Source organism: Pituophis catenifer, unplaced genomic scaffold (assembly GCF_029215685.1).
Source record: "Pituophis catenifer annectens isolate HBS135680 unplaced genomic scaffold, rPitCat1.0.hap2 SCAF_2, whole genome shotgun sequence".
Classification (NCBI taxonomy): domain Eukaryota; kingdom Metazoa; phylum Chordata; class Lepidosauria; order Squamata; family Colubridae; genus Pituophis; species Pituophis catenifer.
In genome coordinates, this window is record NW_027256882.1 from 217,038,289 (window position 1) to 217,058,432 (window position 20,144).

At 38.9% G+C, this 20,144-nt stretch overlaps 1 protein-coding gene across 1 annotated transcript; it reads left to right on the plus strand.

Annotated features, from left to right (window-relative positions):
• The first annotated feature begins 2,098 nt into the window (after window positions 1–2,098).
• On the plus strand, window positions 2,099–19,328 carry HACD4 (3-hydroxyacyl-CoA dehydratase 4). The gene is made up of 7 exons (XM_070935532.1): window positions 2,099–2,196; window positions 4,577–4,690; window positions 7,129–7,256; window positions 15,164–15,276; window positions 17,114–17,220; window positions 17,948–18,079; window positions 19,246–19,328. Exons 2-7 carry the CDS (start codon window positions 4,594–4,596, stop codon window positions 19,326–19,328), a joined length of 660 nt encoding a protein of 219 aa, XP_070791633.1. The 5' UTR covers window positions 2,099–2,196; window positions 4,577–4,593.
• Window positions 19,329–20,144: the final 816 nt, after the last annotated feature.

The following is a 20,144-nucleotide window of genomic DNA, read 5'->3' on the forward strand; positions in this document are numbered from 1 at the left end:
TGGCCATTAAGTAATTGCCACAGTTATAAAGTAAATGCCTGTTTTCAACAAATCTGTCATAAAATGTGACTTTGGAATACTGCAAATGGCCATAAATGCAGCCCAGTTGCGGTCATGTGACACACACACACCCCAGGGTGGTTAAACATCAGAACTTTCAATTTGGGTGGTAAATCAAGGACTACATTTACACAATTTAGAAATGGATTCAAGAGTAGGCATTAGAGATGACTGTGACCATGCATAACACATGGAACCATAAATCTGCCAACATGTATTTTAACATAGCTTGTTTTGAAAACTAGGTTGTGTTGCTAATTTTTTTTTCTTCAGTTGTAGTATAAATCAAAATGCTGGATTACTGAGGCATCTGTATATCTGGGGGCATATTGCCAAACAAGCGTTGCATTGCCACGATGTAAACTCTACCACGCTTGTAGTGCATTATGCTATCACATACACACATCACATGTAGGGGCAGAGCTTGTGGTGCAATGTTGCATGCTCGTTTCATGAAATCCAGGATTCTGCAGACCTCTCTGCTGAGTGAAGTCAACTACTGTAAGTATATAATATTTTTTTAAAAAAAAGTCGTGCTTTACTTAAACATGGAAAAACGCCATGTATGTGTAAATACAAAGCTCACGGGAAGATGAACTTGGGAAGAACCGTTGGGATCAAAGATGACCACAGGATGGTTTAAACCAGGGATCTCCAACCTTGGCAACTTTAAGCCTGGAGGACTTCAATTTCCAGAATTCCCCAGCCAGCTTTGCTGGGGAATTCTGGGAATTGAAGTCCTCCAGGCTTAAAGTCGCTAAGGTTGGAGACCCCTGGTTTAAACCACACAGACCCCCATGCTGTGTCATGATAATAGCCGACTTACCAGGGCTTCTCACTCAAACTGGAATCTCCATCTAACTCTCAGGTGAGTTGAAGCCAGACTAAATTGTCCCATCCCAGAAGTAGCATCATGTTTCTTGCCACTACATTCCATGCAGATATTGAGACATCGTGGGGAGGCTGCCAGTAACATGGGACCAGCCTTGCATCCACACCATTCTGATTGATTTGCCAAGGATCAATTCCTTATCTAATTGTTCCTAATTAAAAAAAAAAATCAAAAGCATCCCAACAGGCTTTAATTGGGCATGTCTTGTGCTCTGGTTGGTAAGGGAAGGGGGGATAAAGGGGGGGGGGAAGCCCTCCATTGAGGTTGATGCACTTTTGTGACAGAAGATATCCAGGAGATTCTAGGGACTTCTTCTGCATAACAACGACAGCTACTGACTGGATCTCCAAACTCGACATTAAACTTTGAAATGTTATTTCTGTTTTCCTCTTAGGTTTTCTTACTGCTCTTTTTTTTTTTTGATTGTTTTAAATGTTTTAACCTGTAAAAATGAAGTGTTTTAATACTGTGTGTGACCAGCCATAGGCTAAATAAATAAATGTGACTTGGATCTCTCCTCCTCCTGGACAGCCCAATATCGCCACGCGCTAAGGGTGTTGTATGAAGGCTCCCGTGTGCCGCCAAATTTTCCTCCTCGTCGCGCGGGACAGCACGGAAGCTGCCGTGGGGATGAGAGGCCAAACATTTTGCTTAGTCCGTTTTGGAAGAGCAATAAATAAAAACTTCGCCTCCGCGGACGACATTGTGCAGAATTGCACAAGCATTTCGTTGGGTTTGCCGGGGAAATTGCCTAAGTTTCAACGCGAGGCTGCAAAAGAGAGGAGCCGCTGACACGTCGTTTCTTAAAAGCGTCTGCACAGAGGCAATATTTCTTTGACAGCTGGCAGCCTTGCAAGGAAAGGAAAGGAAAGGCAAGGAAAGGGTCATCGGGCTCTGCAGAAACGCGTCGCCATCATTGCATTCCTGGCTTGATCAAACCTTCTGGCACACACCGCCTCCGCGATTTCGAAAGAAGGGACCCTCTCGCCCCCCCCCCTCCTGCTCCATTAAAAAGTTCAGACTTCGGACACCGTCGCCGGCTTTGGCCGCACTGGCTATCGACGTAACCGAGGAGGAAGAGAAGGGAGGGAAGAAGGGAGGAGGGAGGGAGGGACGATTTCCAGCTCGCCTCAGCTCAACGTCGGGAATCGGCCGGCGGTGCAAAAGGAAGGCGCGACCGTCGGAAAAGCGCGCGAGCGCGTAAAACTGAAGGACCGGAGAGCCGGAGCTGGAGCTGCCCCGGGGTAAGTAAGGGCTTGGTGCAAAAGTCGATGGGGTTCTCCTTGTCGCTGGGGGTTTCCTCTGCACCCCGCGCGTGCGCATGGAGGTTCTAGTGGGGGGGGGTTCGTTTGAGGCTCTCTTTCCCTTTTTTAGGAACCCCCCCCTTTTCTAATGTTTTTGGGGAGTGGGTTGTCTCTGCATTCTGGAAAGCGTTGCGCCTCCAGAGAGGATCCGGGCACACAGAGAGCCTTTGGGACGCGTGGGGTGGATTCCAATTTCCATCGCTTGTTTTAATCTAATTTAATTTAATCTTTATTATTGGGTACAAGTAGTCCTCGGTTTGCAACCGTTCGTTTGGCGGTTCACTTAGGTTCAAAGTTACAAGGGCAATGAAAAAAAGCGACTTGTGACCGTTTCTTTCCCCCCCCCCTTCCTCCCACACACACACTTAAGGACCGTAGCAGCATCCCCATGGATCCCCAGCCGCTTGGCAACTGACTCAGATTTATGACAGTTGCAGGGTCCCCAGGGTTATTCGATTGGCTTTTTTGACCTGCTGACAAGCAGGGGAAAGCCGGATTCGTTTAATAGCTAACTAACTCAACAACTGCAGTGATTCACTTAACAACTGTGGCAAGAAAGGTCATAAAGTGGGGCATAATTCACATAACAATGGCCTCGCTGAGCAACGTAAATGTTGGACTCAAATTGTGGTCGTGCGTCGAGGATTACCTGAACTTTGCCAGATCTTTGGGCCACGAGTGCTGGGCAGATCTGATGGCCTGATCCCATTAATCCCTCAATAGTTAACTTAGTTAACTCATTGTTAACTATTAGTAACAAGAGATTGGCTGGATGCTGATGGAGTAGTTGAGTAGTAATAATACGTTATAGTTGAAAGGAAGTCAGATGTCTTGGCCAGGATTGAATGATCCTCCAACTACGCTGATTTTTCTGTCACTAAAGAAGGCAGTTATCAGTTTTTAAAAAAATATTTTTTATTCCACCTTTAAGTAATTCAAGGTGGTGCACCAGTGGTGAAATCCAAATTTTTTTACTACTGGTTCTGTGGGCGTGGCTTAGTGGGCGTGGTGTGGCTTGATGGGCATGGCAGGGGAAGGATACCGCGAAATCCCCATTCCCTGTCCACTCCTGGGGGAAGGATATTGCAAAATCTCCATTCCCACACCACTCTGTGGCCAGCCAGAGGTGGTATTTGCCAGTTCTCTGAACTACTCAAAATTTCCCCTCCCGGTTCTCCAGAACCTGTCAGAACCTGCTGGATTTCACTCCTGTGATGAACGTACCTAATACTCTCGTTTCCTCCTATTTTCCCGCACCAACAACAACCTTGTCAGGTGAGTTGGGCTGAGAGAGAGTGATTGGATCAAAGTCACCCAGCTGGCTTTATCGAAAGCATACAAAAAGTAGTGACACCCAGCGCTTGGCTGTCACCAAAGGAGAAATTTGCAAAGAAGCAATGAGGTTGCTTCCTCAAATGTTATATGCAAGTGTGAGCCCTGTTGCTATATATAGAAAGGCTTCTCTGGTTTAGAAACCATGTCAGAATGCCACAGCTGACACTTGTGGTTAACTCAGTTCCTAATATCTACAGCATACCAAAACATCCGTTGCCTTAAAAAAAAAATGGAAGGAGTGGGCGACGAAATATTTTACCAAGTTTGTCATGCGCCTATATTCTTATGACCCGGAAAAGAAGGGAAGTGTAACTACTGGGTCTTAGGATATTGAGATTGATTTTGGCCACATCCAAAAGTAGCCTTTTGAAGGGTCCTTGGAGCACTCTGAGCTTGGTTGCTTTCTTGCAGGCATTTCATTAGCCAAACTAGGTAATATAATCAGTGCTAGTCAATGAAATTTTGTGTAATGAAACATCTGCAAGAAAACAAACAAGCTCAGAGAGTACTAAGGGCCTCTTATTTCAATTCTGAGCTACAAATATTCTCCTTTATTGGCAGCCTGTTGAATTTTGTTTCAAATCTTGCTGGTGCCCACTATCGTTTTGCTTCAGCTAATGAAAACTCTGCTTTCTTAGCTTAAATGAAATAATTACCATTATTTATTTTGAGTTTCTTTATTCTGTGGTCTGCCGTGCCACCACACACACATACAAAAACAGAGGGGGCACATTATCAGAAAAATAAAACTTTTATTCCCTAGTATTCTAATGCAAATGAATACGAAATAATGGTATGGGCATTCAAGTTTTTAAAATGTGGTTTTCATGTTTTGTTTTGTTTTTTGCTTTAGCACAATTTGTAAGTTGTTAGTGTGATGTAGAAATGCTTTGAAGAAAATAGCTAGCAGGTAAGAAATGATTCCTTTCTATTAGAATTTTGAGGTCAGGCTTTGGCTTTTGAATTAGTATTTTTGTCTTTTCAGAAAGAAACAGAAAAACAATGAATACATATATATTCAGCTATTATTTAATTCAGTTTTGCGGACATTCATGGATATTTACCAATATGTTCATCAGATTCCTTTCATTTGGGGAAGGTAGGCTCATGTCATACATTTTACTTTTTGCTAAAGCTTGTTAGTAAACAAATTAAGTATTAACTGAAGTAGATCTAACAGTGATATTGCTCTAGAAATTTGGACTTGAAAGTCTAAAAACCTTTTTACCCATATATAATATGTATGAGTTAAAATTCCCCCCAAAGGCAAAAAATAAAATAAGAGAACTATTGTATTTATATTTTTATTAACTGAGAAGCTATTTTGAAATTAAAATGGTGACAATAGAACTATAAAATCAGTTTCCTGGTTGTTATTTCTCAAAATTACATTCAGGAAACCATGGTTTATTTGTTTTTAATTATCCATTTATTTACCATGATGATGGTCTCTCCATTTCTCAAAAGTCACTCCAGGTTTTGCTGTTCATATTAAGGTAGATAGATATAGGATGGATGGATGGATGGAAGATAGATAGATAGATAGATAGATAGATAGATAGATAGATAGACAGACAGACAGACAGACAGACAGACAGACAGACAGACAGACAGATCAACACTGTCAAACTATTTACTAAGTCTGCATTGCTATTACTGTTAGTCTTCTCATCGTTCCTATCACCCATCTCCTCCCACTTGTGACTGCGTGACTGTAACTTTGTTGCTTGTATCCTTACGATTTATATTGATTGTTTCCTAGTATGATTTGATTGCTTATTTGTACCCTATGACTATCATTAAGTGTTGTATCTTATGATTCTTGACGAATGTATCTTCTCTTTTTATGTACTCTGAGAGCATATGCAACAAAGACAAATTCCTTGTGTGCCCAATTATACTTGGCCAATAAAGAATTCTATTCTATTCTATTCTATTCTATTCTATTCTATTCTATTCTATTCTATTCTATTCTATTCTATTCTATTCTATTTTAGATAGATAGATAGATAGATAGATAGATAGATAGATAGATAGATAGATGATAGAAAGATAGATAGATAGATAGATAGATAGATAGATAGATAGACAGATAGATAGATAGATCTCTATAAGTTGCTTATAACCTCCTTGGTTATTATGACCTATAGTTTGAAATAAGGTTAACTAGAGAAATAGCTATGTGAGCCAACAAGCTGGTTAAGACTGTACAATTATTCCATTTGTATGGGTAAAGCATAATTTGTGTGTGTGTGTGTGTGTGTGTGTGTGTGTGTGTGTGTGTGTGTGTGTGTGTGTGTTTTGGCAATTTCAATTACCCAAACCTGAGCCTTTTTCCAGGTGATTCTGAATGGAAATGAGATTAAAAAAACAAAAATAAATTGTCCCCATACTTTTGCAATATATATTCATTGATAATGATCAGTCTTAATTATGCAGGGATTGGTTTCGGAAGGAAGTTCTTCTCTTACATGTTTTGAACTGTTTATGTACTTTTCATTCCCTTTTCAATCTTAGGATCCCCCAAGGCCCCTAATATCTTATCCTTGTTTGTACATGGTGTTATTTTAGTAACGTTATTATTCAATATGAGAACATCCAAGCAGCCTTGACATCTCCCAATTACAGTCGACTTTTAGCAAGATTAATTTAGGTGTTGTTTTTTTAAAACTCAGTTTTCTGCATGTGCAAGCTTATGCAATTCTGAACCAATTAGTATAGTTATTCCAGTAAAACTCAAACAATTAATCATCTAGGGACTTCTTTTTTTTCAACCTTTTAATTCCTAACACATTGCATATGCCCAAGCCATTTAGTTTAATCAACTGATCAAAGTTGATAAGAATATTGGAAAAAGAGAGAGGTTGTAAGTAATTGTAACTGACTGTTCACTTCCTATATAATAGAAATGACATCAGCCCAATCCAGCTAAAGTAAATCATGACTAAGTTACATTAAATGCACATTAATCAAATGGATTAAAGTCCCAGTGAACAATTGCTGGTAGACCCGGGATCTGAAAACCCTATAGCATTTAATTGCACTGGAAAAGCTTTGAACCCAGTTTTAGAACATGTGGAACTTATTACTCTGAGAAAAACCTAACATTTTGCATCTGAAAATACAGAGGAAATGATCAGTCCACAATCAAGTATTGATATAGCAATAAATCAAGTCCAGCAAAAAAGAACTATATTGAATAATGACCTATTATTTTAATCGATCTTGCATGAATATAGTCTACGTAAAACTGAACTAGTTTAGAACGCACAGCAGCACAAATGTAGCTACATACAGTACTTGGGATGAAATTACTGGTAGATTAACACAATGATTTGTTATCCAAAGAAAAAAGAGAGAGAATATTATTTACAAATGTACAGGTAATCTTCAACAATCTTTAATGCCAGTTTTGGAAAGTGGGCAAATATTAACATCCTTCCTCTTGAAGGTCAGTGGGAAGAAGGAAGAATGCGACAAAGGGAGTGTCCTAAAAATTTAAAGCAGTGTTTCCTATTTTTCCTTTTGCATCTGTAGATTCGGTTGCAGACACTTTCCATTCTATTGGACTTGTGATGCGTATTTGCCAGCTAGTATCTATACTAGAGCTTCTGCATATTCGATTTGGCATTGAGAAGGATCAGTTTTTTCCAAGATTCTTACAGGTATGGGCAAACTATCTTCATATTCAAGAAGATTAGGACTTTGATATTTGGAATTCAGTCTCCTTTGGTTATTCTTACTGTTCCTAAAATCCCACTCCAGATACTTGTGATGAAACTGAATAAACCCAACTTGGAAAGTCAATGAGAGAAAGTTCACACATGACTGTTTATTCACCATAGGAAGGCAAACCTATCTGAGTGCACATCCGAGGTTATACAGTACCTGAAAGTCGCCTCTGATAATTTTCATGCATGTGGTTTGTGTTGCCTCTAACTGAAAAAATTAGGAGGTGTTGTCTTTGTTTTCATTACTATGTGGGAAAAATAATTGAAGTAATTTCAATCACTCTGTAAAAATAGTGAACTTATATAGGAATCCAGAATATGAATATTATCTGGACTAATATCCAAATGGGGTGATTGCATATTTCCCCTCGCAAAAGCATGTAAGTGCTTGTTGCATATGAATTTCAGGTTACACAACTCAGTTAGTTTTGCTCCTGTCCTTGGATCAAGGAGGGGAATCTCTACTACCTCCAGATGTTCCTGGAATCTAGTTTTCATCATACCCAACTACTGAATGAGTAGTTGATTCCGTGCTAATCTTAGCTCATTCAGTAGTTGGGTATGATGAAAACTAGATTCTAGGAACATCAAGCTTTTTAGTGTTTCAGATCTTGTTCTTGTCAACCTTACACCCAGCATCTTTATTTATTTGTGTATTAAATTTATATGTGGCTTATGATCCTACTACCATACTAGAGCCAAATCAATCAGTCTCTGTAGCTAATATTCAGATGTTTTGAATCATATAGATGCAGTTCGTTTAGTGACCGTTCGAAGTTATAACGGTACTGAAAAAAATGACTTATGACTGTTTTTCAGAGTTATGACCATTGCAGCATCCCTGTGGCCATGTGATTTACATTCGGATGCTTGACAACTGACTCACATTTATGACAGTTGCACGTGATCCAGGGTGAAATGCTCCCGGTTCGGACCGGATCACCTGATCCGGTAGCGATGGAGGCGGGTGGTTCGGAGAACCAGTAGCAAAAATCCCCCCCCCATGCCCAGCTGAGCCGCACAATCATCAGAGGCTTTTTTTTTTTACTTTTAAAAGCATTTTTTCTACAACTTCAGCTGAAAAAATGCTTTTAAAAATTAAAAAAAAAAGTCTCTGATGATCGCGCGGCTCGTCAAAGGCATTTAAAAGAAAAAAAAACCCTTGTTTTCTTTTAAATGCTCTGACGATCCAAGCTGAGTTCCCTGATCAGGGAATTCAGCTTGGATCATCAGAGCATTTAAAAGAAAACAAGGGTTTTTTTTTTTAAAATGCCTTTGACAATCCCAGCTGAGTTCCCTGATCGGCAGAGGCTTTTTAAAAATGCCTCTGCCGATCAGGGAACTCAGCTTGGATCCTCAGAGCCTTTTGAAATTTTTTTACAACCTCTTAGCCAAAGAGGTGGTAGAAAAAATGGTTTTAAAAGTTTAAAAAAAAAAAATTGGCCACGCCCACCGTCACATTACCCCCCCACCAAGCCATGCCCACAGAACCGGTAGTAACAAATTTTAGATTTCACCCCTGATGTGATTCCCTTTTGCGACCTTCTGACAAGCAGAGTCAATGTGGAAACCAGATTCACTTAACAACCGTGTTACTAATTTAACAACTGCAGAGATTCACTTAACAAATGTGGCAAGAAAAGTGGTAACATGGGACAAAACTCACTTAACAAATGTCTCAGTTAGCAACATAAATTTTGGGCTCAATTGTGGTCGAGGACTACCTGTACAATCGCTTTGTACAAAGACTTTGGCCACTCTTACAATAAACCACTGGTTATTGTGTATACCTTCAAATTATCCCCAAAGTCCTGGCAAAATAACATACTGTTTAATTACAGTTTTCAAAGCCTACTGGGAAGGAACACGTAAGATATCCATTCCAATAACAGTTATCTGAGCAAAAATGAATGAAGAATAATGGATCTAACACTGAAATAATGGCTGTTTTCCTTTTCTGCCTTTTTTTTGTCAAGCATCTGGCTGCCTAGAGGTTATAGTTCCTTTTAATAGAGGTCCTAATTGACTAGATGCCATAGCTGCATACAATTAAGTTAAGGGATACACATGGCCTTAAAGGCCACAGGTTGCCACCTCTGCCCCAGTCAAGTCAAATGAGCATTCGGGAAATGGTTGTTTTGCAAAACAGTCAATTTTGGCTCTCAAAAGACCCATGCAAAAGCGAAAGGGCATAAGTCAAAGAAAAGAATTTGGAACTATTTATTTATTTATTTATTTTAGAAAAACTGGTTAATTAGTGACTTGAAAGGGAGAGAAACAAATTAACTAGAACGAAGAGTTTTTTTTGCATTTCTTCAATAGAATTTGAATTTGAGAAAATGAATTTGTAGGATAAATTAAGAACAATAGTATAATCAATATACCACCCAAATGCACAAGATAATGATATTTTAAAAATAATTTTAGAATATGCTGTTTTTGTTTTGTGGGAAGATTGTCATCTTATATTTCAGCCTAGGCTTCTGATTATGCCGTAATAAATATAATGCTGAGTCAGAAGGTGCTTACTCCCAAGTGAGACACGCTAAATTTAGTGAGATTGACAATACAATTTTATGGATATCTACGGTACTTAGATTACACTAGAAAGATGCATTGTGGGAGGCCCAATTCACTACATAGGTAGGGAATTATAATTTTTTAATTATTTACCTGGGGAACATAGTTGTTGAACTCTATGACATTTTTAGGATAGCACTGTTAAATATTTTTCTCTGCCTATATCCCCCCACACAATCCTTTTTTACTAGAATTCATAGTAATAGAGAGCTTAACATGAACATGAATTGGTTTTAGATCTTAATTCTGGATACGATTTTAATGTTCCCAATTAAAAACATGGGTAATAAAAATGCTCAGTTCACAGTGGATCAGAGTTTTGGAAAAAAACTTAGTATAGATGAGAAATATGATCAGAAGACAATCAGAAGGTTTTAGCAAATTTTACAAAAGCTGCCACTTTCCATCATCAATACATTCTCTATAAACTAAACCTGCATCATTATTTTTTCCTCCTTAAAACTGAAGAAACCATCCTCCATTACAGGAATAGGCAACGAAATGCCCGCCAGATATTTTGAATTTAAATACTTATTAGTTAACATGGCTATGATGTCAAATAGCAATTCATTATTAGACTTGGAATTCAAAAGATATGCAGGGCAGAAGTTGGTTATTTCTGGCATAATGTTTGGGCTCAGTCTATCAACTCCATATTGCAAGTGAATCTTAATCATGTTTCCTAGTAGTCTACCTGTATATGGTGACAATATTTAAGCAGTGGTGGGTTTCTACTGGTTTGCCCCAGTTTGGGCGAATCGGGAGTGGCAGTGATGGGAGGCTCCACCCACCCACCCGGTCATCATCATGGATGCTTTGTGCATACGCAGAAGCACCACGTACACGCTCCCAATTCCAAACCGGTAGCGAAGGTAAGTGAAACCCACTACTGTATTTAAGCAATATAAAAATGATACCAAACTGTCACAGTATTAAATAGGCAACATATAGACAGTGCCACCCAATCCTTTCTAGTTCAAACCTTTCTCCTGCTTCTTCCTAACTGATCTTCGACAAACTAAAATAAACTACTTTTTGACGATACCAAAAAGAAGAAAAACGTGTTTATACAAATCATTAAAATCAAATTTTAAACAGCAAATTAAAATGAGATCATATGATATCATATTATCTAAACTTGCCTCCAGGAATACAAAGATGATTCAGGGGTTGAGAATTGATAAATTTGATTTGGCCAACCTTTAAAGAGTCTGGTATATACATGTGTCCTTCCTATGAGCATTTTTTTTTCTTTTGCAACAGTTAAGGCAAAATAAATCCAGAGGTTTTCACACAAAAATTTCAGATTATTAGAACATAATTTAACAACAGATTAGCATCTTTAAATCTTATCTTATTTATTATTAGATTTTTATACCGCCCCCTCTCCCGAAGGACTCGGGGCGGTGAACAGCCAAAATTAAAAAACATACAATATAAACAATTAAAATACGTTTAAAACAGAATTAAATCTAAAAATCTAAAATATCTTCCTCCCAAGAACTTGATTCACTAGCTTGAAAGGTGAACATGACCGAAGCATGTGCACAAATACCGTGTTTCCCTGAAAATAAGACTCTGTCTTATATTTTTTTGAACCCTGAAATAAGCGCTCGGCCTTATTGCCACGTGCTCAAAAGCCTGATTGGGCTTATTATCAGGGGATGTCTTATTTTGGGGGAAACAGGTATTCCCCCAAATTTGTGCTATATGAATGTACTTTTTTGCTTGAGTTTCTTGAGTTAGGCGTGAAGCCATTTCACACCCTCCATATATAAGAACTGACTAACCCAGTATGTTCAATTTATTTTGACACCGCTGCTGCGGAGCTATGGGTTCTCCTTTGTGGGCGAGAGTGGAAATCTAGTTAGGGAGTTAAGTGCTTTGCCCTCCAATTCTTTGATACTTCTTCCTGGATTTAGGATCGGCTGCTTGAGACAATTTTGCTTAAAGATAAAAACTGGCTTTATTTGGATGAGCTAGTTCTATCCCTGTACAAAAAGGAATGTGTGTAAGATATTATGATGAAGTTGTGGTTGGTTACACAGTCAGCCACATGTTTAAACAGGATTCGGCATTTTTATCTCATTTGTCTATTTTGTGGTCTCACCAGTTCTTGCTTGCTGGCAAATGGTATATATCTTGGAGCTATGTCAATGCACCATTGTTGCTTCTTTTGTCATGCTGTTGTTTGTAATCAGACCGTGCAATCTTCTTGCAGCAACCACCAAACTAGATGGTCCCCTTTCTTCAGCTTCTTTTCAGAGGTGGCATTTGCTGTCTGTTGCTGTCTTCTCAGTTTTGTCTTTGGAGCATTTGGTTCTTAAGGCTTGATCTGGTGCAGTCAGGATTAACCCCTCTGTCTCTTTCTTCAATTTTCCAGCTCTTAAGTCATTCTCAGATTATGTGCTTTGACTCAGTGGTGAAATCCAATTTTTTTTTACTACTGGTTCGGTGGGCGTGGCTTGGTGGGTGTGGTGTGGTGTGGCTTGGTGGGCATGACAGGGGACGGATACTGCAAAATCTCCATTCCCTCCCCACTCCAGGGGAAGGATACTGCAAAATCCCCATTCCCACCCTACTCCAGGGGAAGGATACTGCAAAATCTCCATTCCCTCTCCATTCCAGGGGAAGGATATTGCAAAATCTCCATTCCTACCCCACTCTGGGGCCAGCCAGAGGTGGTATTTGCCGGTTCTCCGAACTACTCAAAATTTCCACTACCGATTCTCCAAACTGCTCAAAATTTCCACTACCGGTTCTCCAGAACCTGCTGGATTTCACCCCTGCTTTGACTGTTATTTTTTTTAATATATACTGGGCATGTAATACTTTGCCTTGCTATGTCTCTTTCCTTTTTTTCATTTGGTCTTTCTTGTAGGACAGTTCCGTCTCTCCAGGACTCAGTAGCATACTTCATAGCATATGAGCTTCTGTGCATTTTCTTCAGTGTCCTTCAGATATTCTTCCAATGCCCTTTTTCTTCTTCAGCTGTTTGGTGTACTTGCAACATTCCATTCTCAGAGTCTGTCAGTGTTCCTACATGGATGAAGGGCATGATTCATTGTCATTATTTTTCCAGTCTTTACCTGCGGAGCCAGGCACTGTGGTCTTTCATAATTGACAAATGGAAATGTTGTTAATATGTAGATTTTCTAAGTACTGTCTAAGACTTTTAGGTATGGCACCCACTGGGATCACCATGACTGGTGTATGCCATAATCTTTCAACTTTGATTTTTAGATCTTGATACTTTATTATCTTCTCCAATTCTTTACCTTCTATTCTACCATCCCGTGGTATTGCCACATCAATTACCCACTTTCATTTTTTCAACCACAGTTAAATCTTGGGTGTTATGAGCCAAAACCATATCAGTTTGTATTCAAAATCTCACCCTGTTTTAACCTGCTCATTTTTTACTACTTTTTCAACTATATATTCTCAACCACTTTTTCATTATTGGCAAATGATCGTTTTAACAGATGTTCCAGTGAATCATTTTGGTGACTGCAGTGCCGTTGTTTATAATAAGTTTGTGCGGTTTTCCTGCATAAACTGAGTATATGATCTGAGTATGTAATGAATGACTATCACTCATTCGGTGCTATTATAACTTGTAACAGTCACCGAACAAGTGGTCAGCAAGCAAACATTATAACACTGAACATTTTGTTCAGTAATTCAAGACAGGATATATCATATTCCCAATTCCAGTTTTTTCTCCAAAGGTTTGTTGAGTTATTAGGCTATTACATACTGACTGATCTAAAGTCTCTCTGTGACTTTCCATAATTGAAGGTGAACTGTAACCTGCATTCTTGGTTTCTGCCATCACCCCTTTTAAAAATGCGATCTTTGTGGGTTAATCAGATTAGAATTGTGTCTGGACATGACACACATTGAATAAATTGCATTTTTCATGGGGGTGGGGAGATGGGAAGGCTGGAGGTGAAAATCTCGCTAGAACAGAATGTAAACAGAATTTCCTAACCAAGTTGGGATTTGAAGCACACTATATATTGGTAATTGTTGTTTTAATTGTGGGCTATTAATTGATTTAGTATCTGCTGTTACACCGACTAAGCCACAAAGTAGCACCTCAGAAACCTGAATGTCTGCTTAAAATAGGGTAGGAAATAGGATATAAAGGAAGAGGGAATTCAAGAACAATAGTACAAATGAAAAAGAAGGCATCTTTGCATACATTTTATAAAATAGTGGCATGACTTTTCAGTTTCTGACATCTGATTATAGAAAACAGGATATGGAATTTGGATTTTGAACTTCAGTCTTTTTTAAAAAATGAAAACCAACAAAATGAATATAAAAATGCACAATTTCAAAAAATTATCTACAGGTAGTCCTTGTTTGCAGTTGGGACCAGCAACTGTCATTAAATGAAACTAACTGGGAAATCACATGTCCTCAACTGTGCTTTCCTTTCCTTTACTCTTCTGCCCTTGGTAATGCTTATTCTAGTGAAGTGGTTGCTAAGTGAAATATCATGATTTTATGATTTTATTTCATCTTTCCTTTGCTTTACAGACCTGTGACGGTCATAAATGTGGGGACTGGTTGCAAAATTACTTTTTCATCACCATGTTAACTGCGGAAAGTTGCTAAACCAAGCAATTAAAGCAAGGATTGCCTGCATATGCTTGACTAAAGACTAGTGTTTGATCCCAGTTCTAATCTGTAGCTAAACTTAATTCTGGCTTGCATAAAATAAGTCACCTTCACACTATATTCATATACTCAGGGTTCTGCAAACCTGCTACACATTTTTTTTCAATGGCAACTGGATTGTTTTGAAATTTAGTGCGCGGGCAAATAATACCACTTATTAATGGATAATGATCTACTTTGCGAACTACAGTATTGTGTTTCCTAAGAAGATAGCAGAAGCATTTAATGTCAAAACTAAAATAGTGAAAAGGTGTATTTTATTGTCTGAGTATTTAATACATCCAATGCTGCACTGCTGCAGCTGTGTTTACATAATACTCTCACTAGACGAACATCTTTTAATTTAACATGGTATGTGTATTCCGCCTCTCTGCTTATATATCAAACCCAGAAAATTAGGGTGAGTAAATAACTTAATTAACTGAAGGGCTTATGTCACATAACTATAGGCCACTTGTATTCTACGATACAACCTTTACCATAATTGAAAATAGTACCTCCTGTGGTCACTTTTATCGTACTGGCTGTCCAAAGAGAATGAATTGAGAAATAAACTATTTTACTTTTTCCAGATCACAGAAAGAATTGTCATCTTATTTGTTGCAATAGCAAGTCAAGAAGAAGTTCAAGGGAAAGGCATTGTATGTGTCTTATTTTTCCTTTGGAGTTGCATTGATGTCATCAGGTGAGAATTTAATGCCACTCCTGGGGAAACACAGCCAAGATGTTTTCCCATATTTATCTTCCCTGTATGGAATTCACTGTTATTATCTGGGAGGCTTCCTTTGCAACATAGCTCAGAAGATAAGGATGTGTGTTCTCTTTACCAAAAACATTCAGCCTTTTTAGCTATAGATCGCATATTGTCTTCTTTTATGGAACATTATCAATAGAAAGCAATAACCAGGATATTAGAATCCAAGTTTTTGGTAATATCAGAATACCCAGAACATCCGAATACTGCAAACACATCATTAATGAAATCAGTTGCTTTAGACTCTGTTAATTCCTGAGAATTGAGGCAACACAAAAACATTGTATGATTCAGTGAGCAAAAATGTAAGCAAACTAGTTTCTCAAAGTTCCTGCAATTTATTGGAGCCAATAGAAAAACAGAAGGTCACTGCTGATTAATTCTGATTTCTATGAAACCTAGCAAATGTTAAAAGAGTTGACCAATCAAATCACCCTTCCCAAATCTGTTTTTACCTATTCAATTTGGTCGGGCAGCAGTTCCTATCTGCCATGGAATGTCAGCTGGCGAGAACCAGGGCCTTCTCTGTCATAGGTCTCAGCCTTCTGGAATATTCTTCCTTTGATATCCAGATGAGTCCAACCCTGTTGGCCTTTCATAAGGTTGTGAAGAAAGGGTTGTATTTGTGAGCCTGGGATCTCAAGTGTGTAAAGGGCTGTTTCTTGGTTGCATTAGCATCCACAGTAGCAGCTTTCTTTGGTGCCAAATACTGTATTTTTCGGAGTATAAGCCACTCAGGACTATAAGACACACTTACCTTTTTTGGTGAGGAAAAGAAGAAAAAAAAATCTGCCTCTGCATTCCAGCAATTTTGCCTCCTTGCAGCAAATAGCTTGCTTTACTTTCATTTTTGTTTTCAGCATAGCTTGATAAGCACAAGGGGAAAAAAAATCTGCTCCAGCAATTTACCTCTTTACAGCAAGCAGCAGAGCCCTGCACAAAACAGCTGAGTTGGGAGGCCGATCCAACGGACAATCAACTTGTGCTAATTAGGCTGTGCTGAAGCTGAAATGGGCTGTTTCTTCTTGCTGCTTGCTGCAAGGGGGTAAATTGCTGGGAGGCAGAGGCCAAAGGGTAGGGCCCAGTGGGTGGATGGGGCTACATTCGGTGTATAAGACGCACCTAAATTTTCACCCCCTTTTAGGTGGAAAAAAGGTGTGTCTTATACTCTGAAAAATACAGTATATTTATTTTGTAGTGTTTTAATTGTTCTATTAGTTTTAATTGTGTCTTATGAAGTATGCCACCCAGGATTACTTGCTGAAATGGGTGCAGAGGTGGTATTCAGCAGGTTCGGACCAGTTCGGGTGAACCAGTAGTGGAGATCGCGGATGGGCCCATGCACCTGCCCTGGCGCTATGCTGTCCTATTTAGCCATGTTTTTTAGGCCGGGTGCATGCACATAAGGCACGTGCGCGAGCAAAGTGCATGTGCTGAAGGTGCACATGTGAAGCGAGTGTGCACGGGGCGAACCAGTGGTGAAAATAAGTGAAACCCACCGCTGGATGGGTGGTTATTAGAAATCACATGCATACATATATCCTGTTGACCAGGATTCAAATGTAATCATTTGATCATTTCTAGTAGCAGTTTTCTAAGTTGGAACAATGGCAGTTATAACTACTGCAGGGAACCTGGGTTATGAAGGCTGCATGGGATTCATCTGCCCCATAAGCAACCAGTACTAATCATGATGATACCATATGCATTACTTATTTGATAACATGGCACACATGACGCCACTCCCCTGTCCTGTTTTTTCTTCTAGGTACACATATTGCATATTATTGGAGACGGGGATAGATTTTCAAGGACTAGCTTGGCTCTACCATTCACTGTGGATTCCTTTCTATCCTCTCTCAGTTTTGGCTCAAGGTAAGTGGAGGAAGAGGCTATAATTTCTGAGATTGCAATTCTGCACAGGTAGTCCTCGCTTAATGACCCTAATTGGGGCCAGAATTTCCATCACTAACCAGAACGATTATTAGGTGAAACATCATGTGAACGCATGGCAGTTCTGGCAGTGGTTGTTAGGTGAGGACCATGTTGTTGTTAAGTGAGGAGCTCATGCTTTTCTCCTGCCCTGCTGTACTTGCCTCCATTCAACGTCCGCCTCGCCTATGGAGGTGCCCATCTCTGCCCTTTTGGTCACTCTGCACTCCATTCTTGGCCATCTTTTCCCTCCTGTGGCTAATGATGCATTCCTAGCTGAGGCAGCTGTTGGCCCTTCGTGCAACTTTAAGACTTGTGAACTTCAACTTCATGGAATTCTGGGAGTCGAAGTCCACGAGTCTTAACGTTGCCAAGGTTGGACATCCCTGGGGTAGAAGAACGAACTTGTGTTCTTCCAGGTGTACTAAACCACAGCTCCCAGCTATTGGCTATACTGTATAAACTATGAAAATAGGGATCCAATGTATCTAATCTGGAGATTAGCCACTCCTGTTCTATAATGGAAACTTCTAATTGTGAATCTCTAGTCCTGCTTGAAACCTGAGCCTAACCTATATCTATATGAATTGAATATATTATGCAGAAATGAGACATTTTTACGTATTTGGAATTTTTCACTTGGCTGATTTTTCTTCTTTTTGTCCCCCAGCATTTGCCATATATGAATCATTGCCTCACTTTGAAACCTCAGGCACTTATTCCATCCGAATACTCTTTCCATTTGATCTAGCTATTTACTTTCCCTATGTACTGAAAATTTACATGGCAATGTTATTTGTGGGTAAGTTCTTTTATTTCTTAGCAAATACACCAGAGGATGTATATGTAAGGCATTGGCAGGATTGGGTACTACACTCCCATCCCTCACTGGGGCCTGATTGGAACAGGAAGATCTTTATTCACATAAGCCTCCCCTCTCTCATTATACCAGTGTAGTGTTTAGAGGTATTCAGCAGTTACATCAGATTCCTGGTCAAACTATATACTAACTAACAAAGCTCTCATCAGCTATAGTGTGTTTTCCCACATATACTGAATCCCAAATGGAAATAATCATGCCTATTTCTTTAAATGACTTAAATGACAATATATTTTTTAATTGTCAGAAGTGGGCTACTCTATCAGGAGCCGTGGTGGGGCAGTGGTCAGAATGTAGTATTGCAGGCTAATTCTGCTGACTGCCAGGAGTTTGATTCTGACCGGTTCAAGGTTGACTCAGCCTTCCATCCTTCTGAGGTCGGTAAAATGAAAAACCAGATTGTTGGGGGCAATAGGCTGACACTATAAACCGCTTAGGGGTCTGTAAAGCATTATGAAGTGGTATATAATTCTAAGTGCTATTGCTATTTTGTGTGTTCGGCTATTTGGATATATGTATACTTATATATGTACTGTTCAGAACACAAATTAATATTGCCTAACACACGGGTGTCAAACTCGCCATGTCACATTGATGTCACATGACATTGCGATGTTTGCCTTCGTGGAGCTGGGGGTGGACGTGGCCTGTGCATGATGCATCTGGCCATGGGCCACCAGTTTCACATATCTGATCAAAAAGAATGAGGATTGTCCTGCTGTCATGATGATTTTCCTAACACCATTTCAAGTAATTTTGAGCCTAATTTCCATCTTCATTTTGTTAGTAGTCCTAGTACAGATTTTATTTTTTCTGAAGATATTAAACAATAGGAAACAAAGAATCTTGGGGGACTAAGCAAAGATCCCTATGGCTACTGAATCAGGAAAATGTGCTAATTTTTTCTAAAATGTAAGTTGCTGTAGGTTAGATAAATAATTTCATTCATTTTAAAATAAATACATTTGAACAACTTTAAGGTCTGAGGATTTGGGAGAGAAATTATTATTTGATAAGAGTAATGCTATTATGTACTTTTATGTTTCTTTTTTTCTTTTTATGTTTCAAACACTGTGGTTTGGGTTTAGGTGCATACTTCATTGTTCAATATCTTTATATGGAACGGAAGACTTATCTAGGAAGCAACAACATCAAAGAGAAAAGAAGCTAACTCACGTTTTCGGTGGGAAATGACAAATTTCACCTTCCTATGAAACAGCCTTTGCAACAATTACCAATGTATCTAGTCATTTGGAGATTTCAAGTTTAAAAAAGCACACTACACTTTCTTAGCAATTAGATCGTCACTAACAGACTTTGTATACAGAGGCACACCAGGCAGAATCAAAAGAATTCCTTGTCTGCGTAAACACGCTTTCAATAGCTTTCTCATATTCAGTGGAATGCAAAAGCTACGTGCTCTATTGCTGTTACAGTTAACGAGAACATTACCTCATTTAAAAGGCAGGATATTATGTGCATGCATGTGTGTGTATGTATATATATACACACTGGAGAATTCTTTTAAAGTTATATAGGAGGTGTTCATTGTTTCGGACGCTGCCAAAAAGCACCACAGCCAAAACGACCTTATTCTTCCAACCTAAGTTTTTTTCAATTGGTTTGAAGAAATATTATGTGACAACCAGAAAAAACGAAACAATTTGATAGCAATAATTAACCTTTTTAAAAGTAGGATATATTGTCGGGCATTTTGTGTGCGCCTAAAATTTTGATTACATGTCTGGTGATATGTTGCAAATCGTAACATGTATCCACCCAAGTATAGATAAAATAGGAATGGGCTTTCTATAACTCAGGAACCTTATTTATTCCCAAGTCTGTATTTTGCTATTCTGGAGCTTCTTAGGATAATGCCATTGAAATTTAATGGCAAAAGGCTTCTTATCAGCCACATGATTTTAAATATGATTTTAGGATTTTCAAAGTAAGTATGCTAAGCCTTTCAAAACCTTAAAACTCTGAC

Coding starts and splice junctions, on each gene's coding strand:
- HACD4 (XM_070935532.1), top strand. CDS start 4,594: ATGAATACATATATATTCAGCTATTATTTAATTCAGTTTTGCGGACAT. Junction 7,257..15,163: donor TTTTTCCAAGATTCTTACAG/GTATGGGCAAAC, acceptor TACTTTTTCCAG/ATCACAGAAAGAATTGTCAT. Junction 17,221..17,947: donor TCTCTCAGTTTTGGCTCAAG/GTAAGTGGAGGA, acceptor TTTGTCCCCCAG/CATTTGCCATATATGAATCA.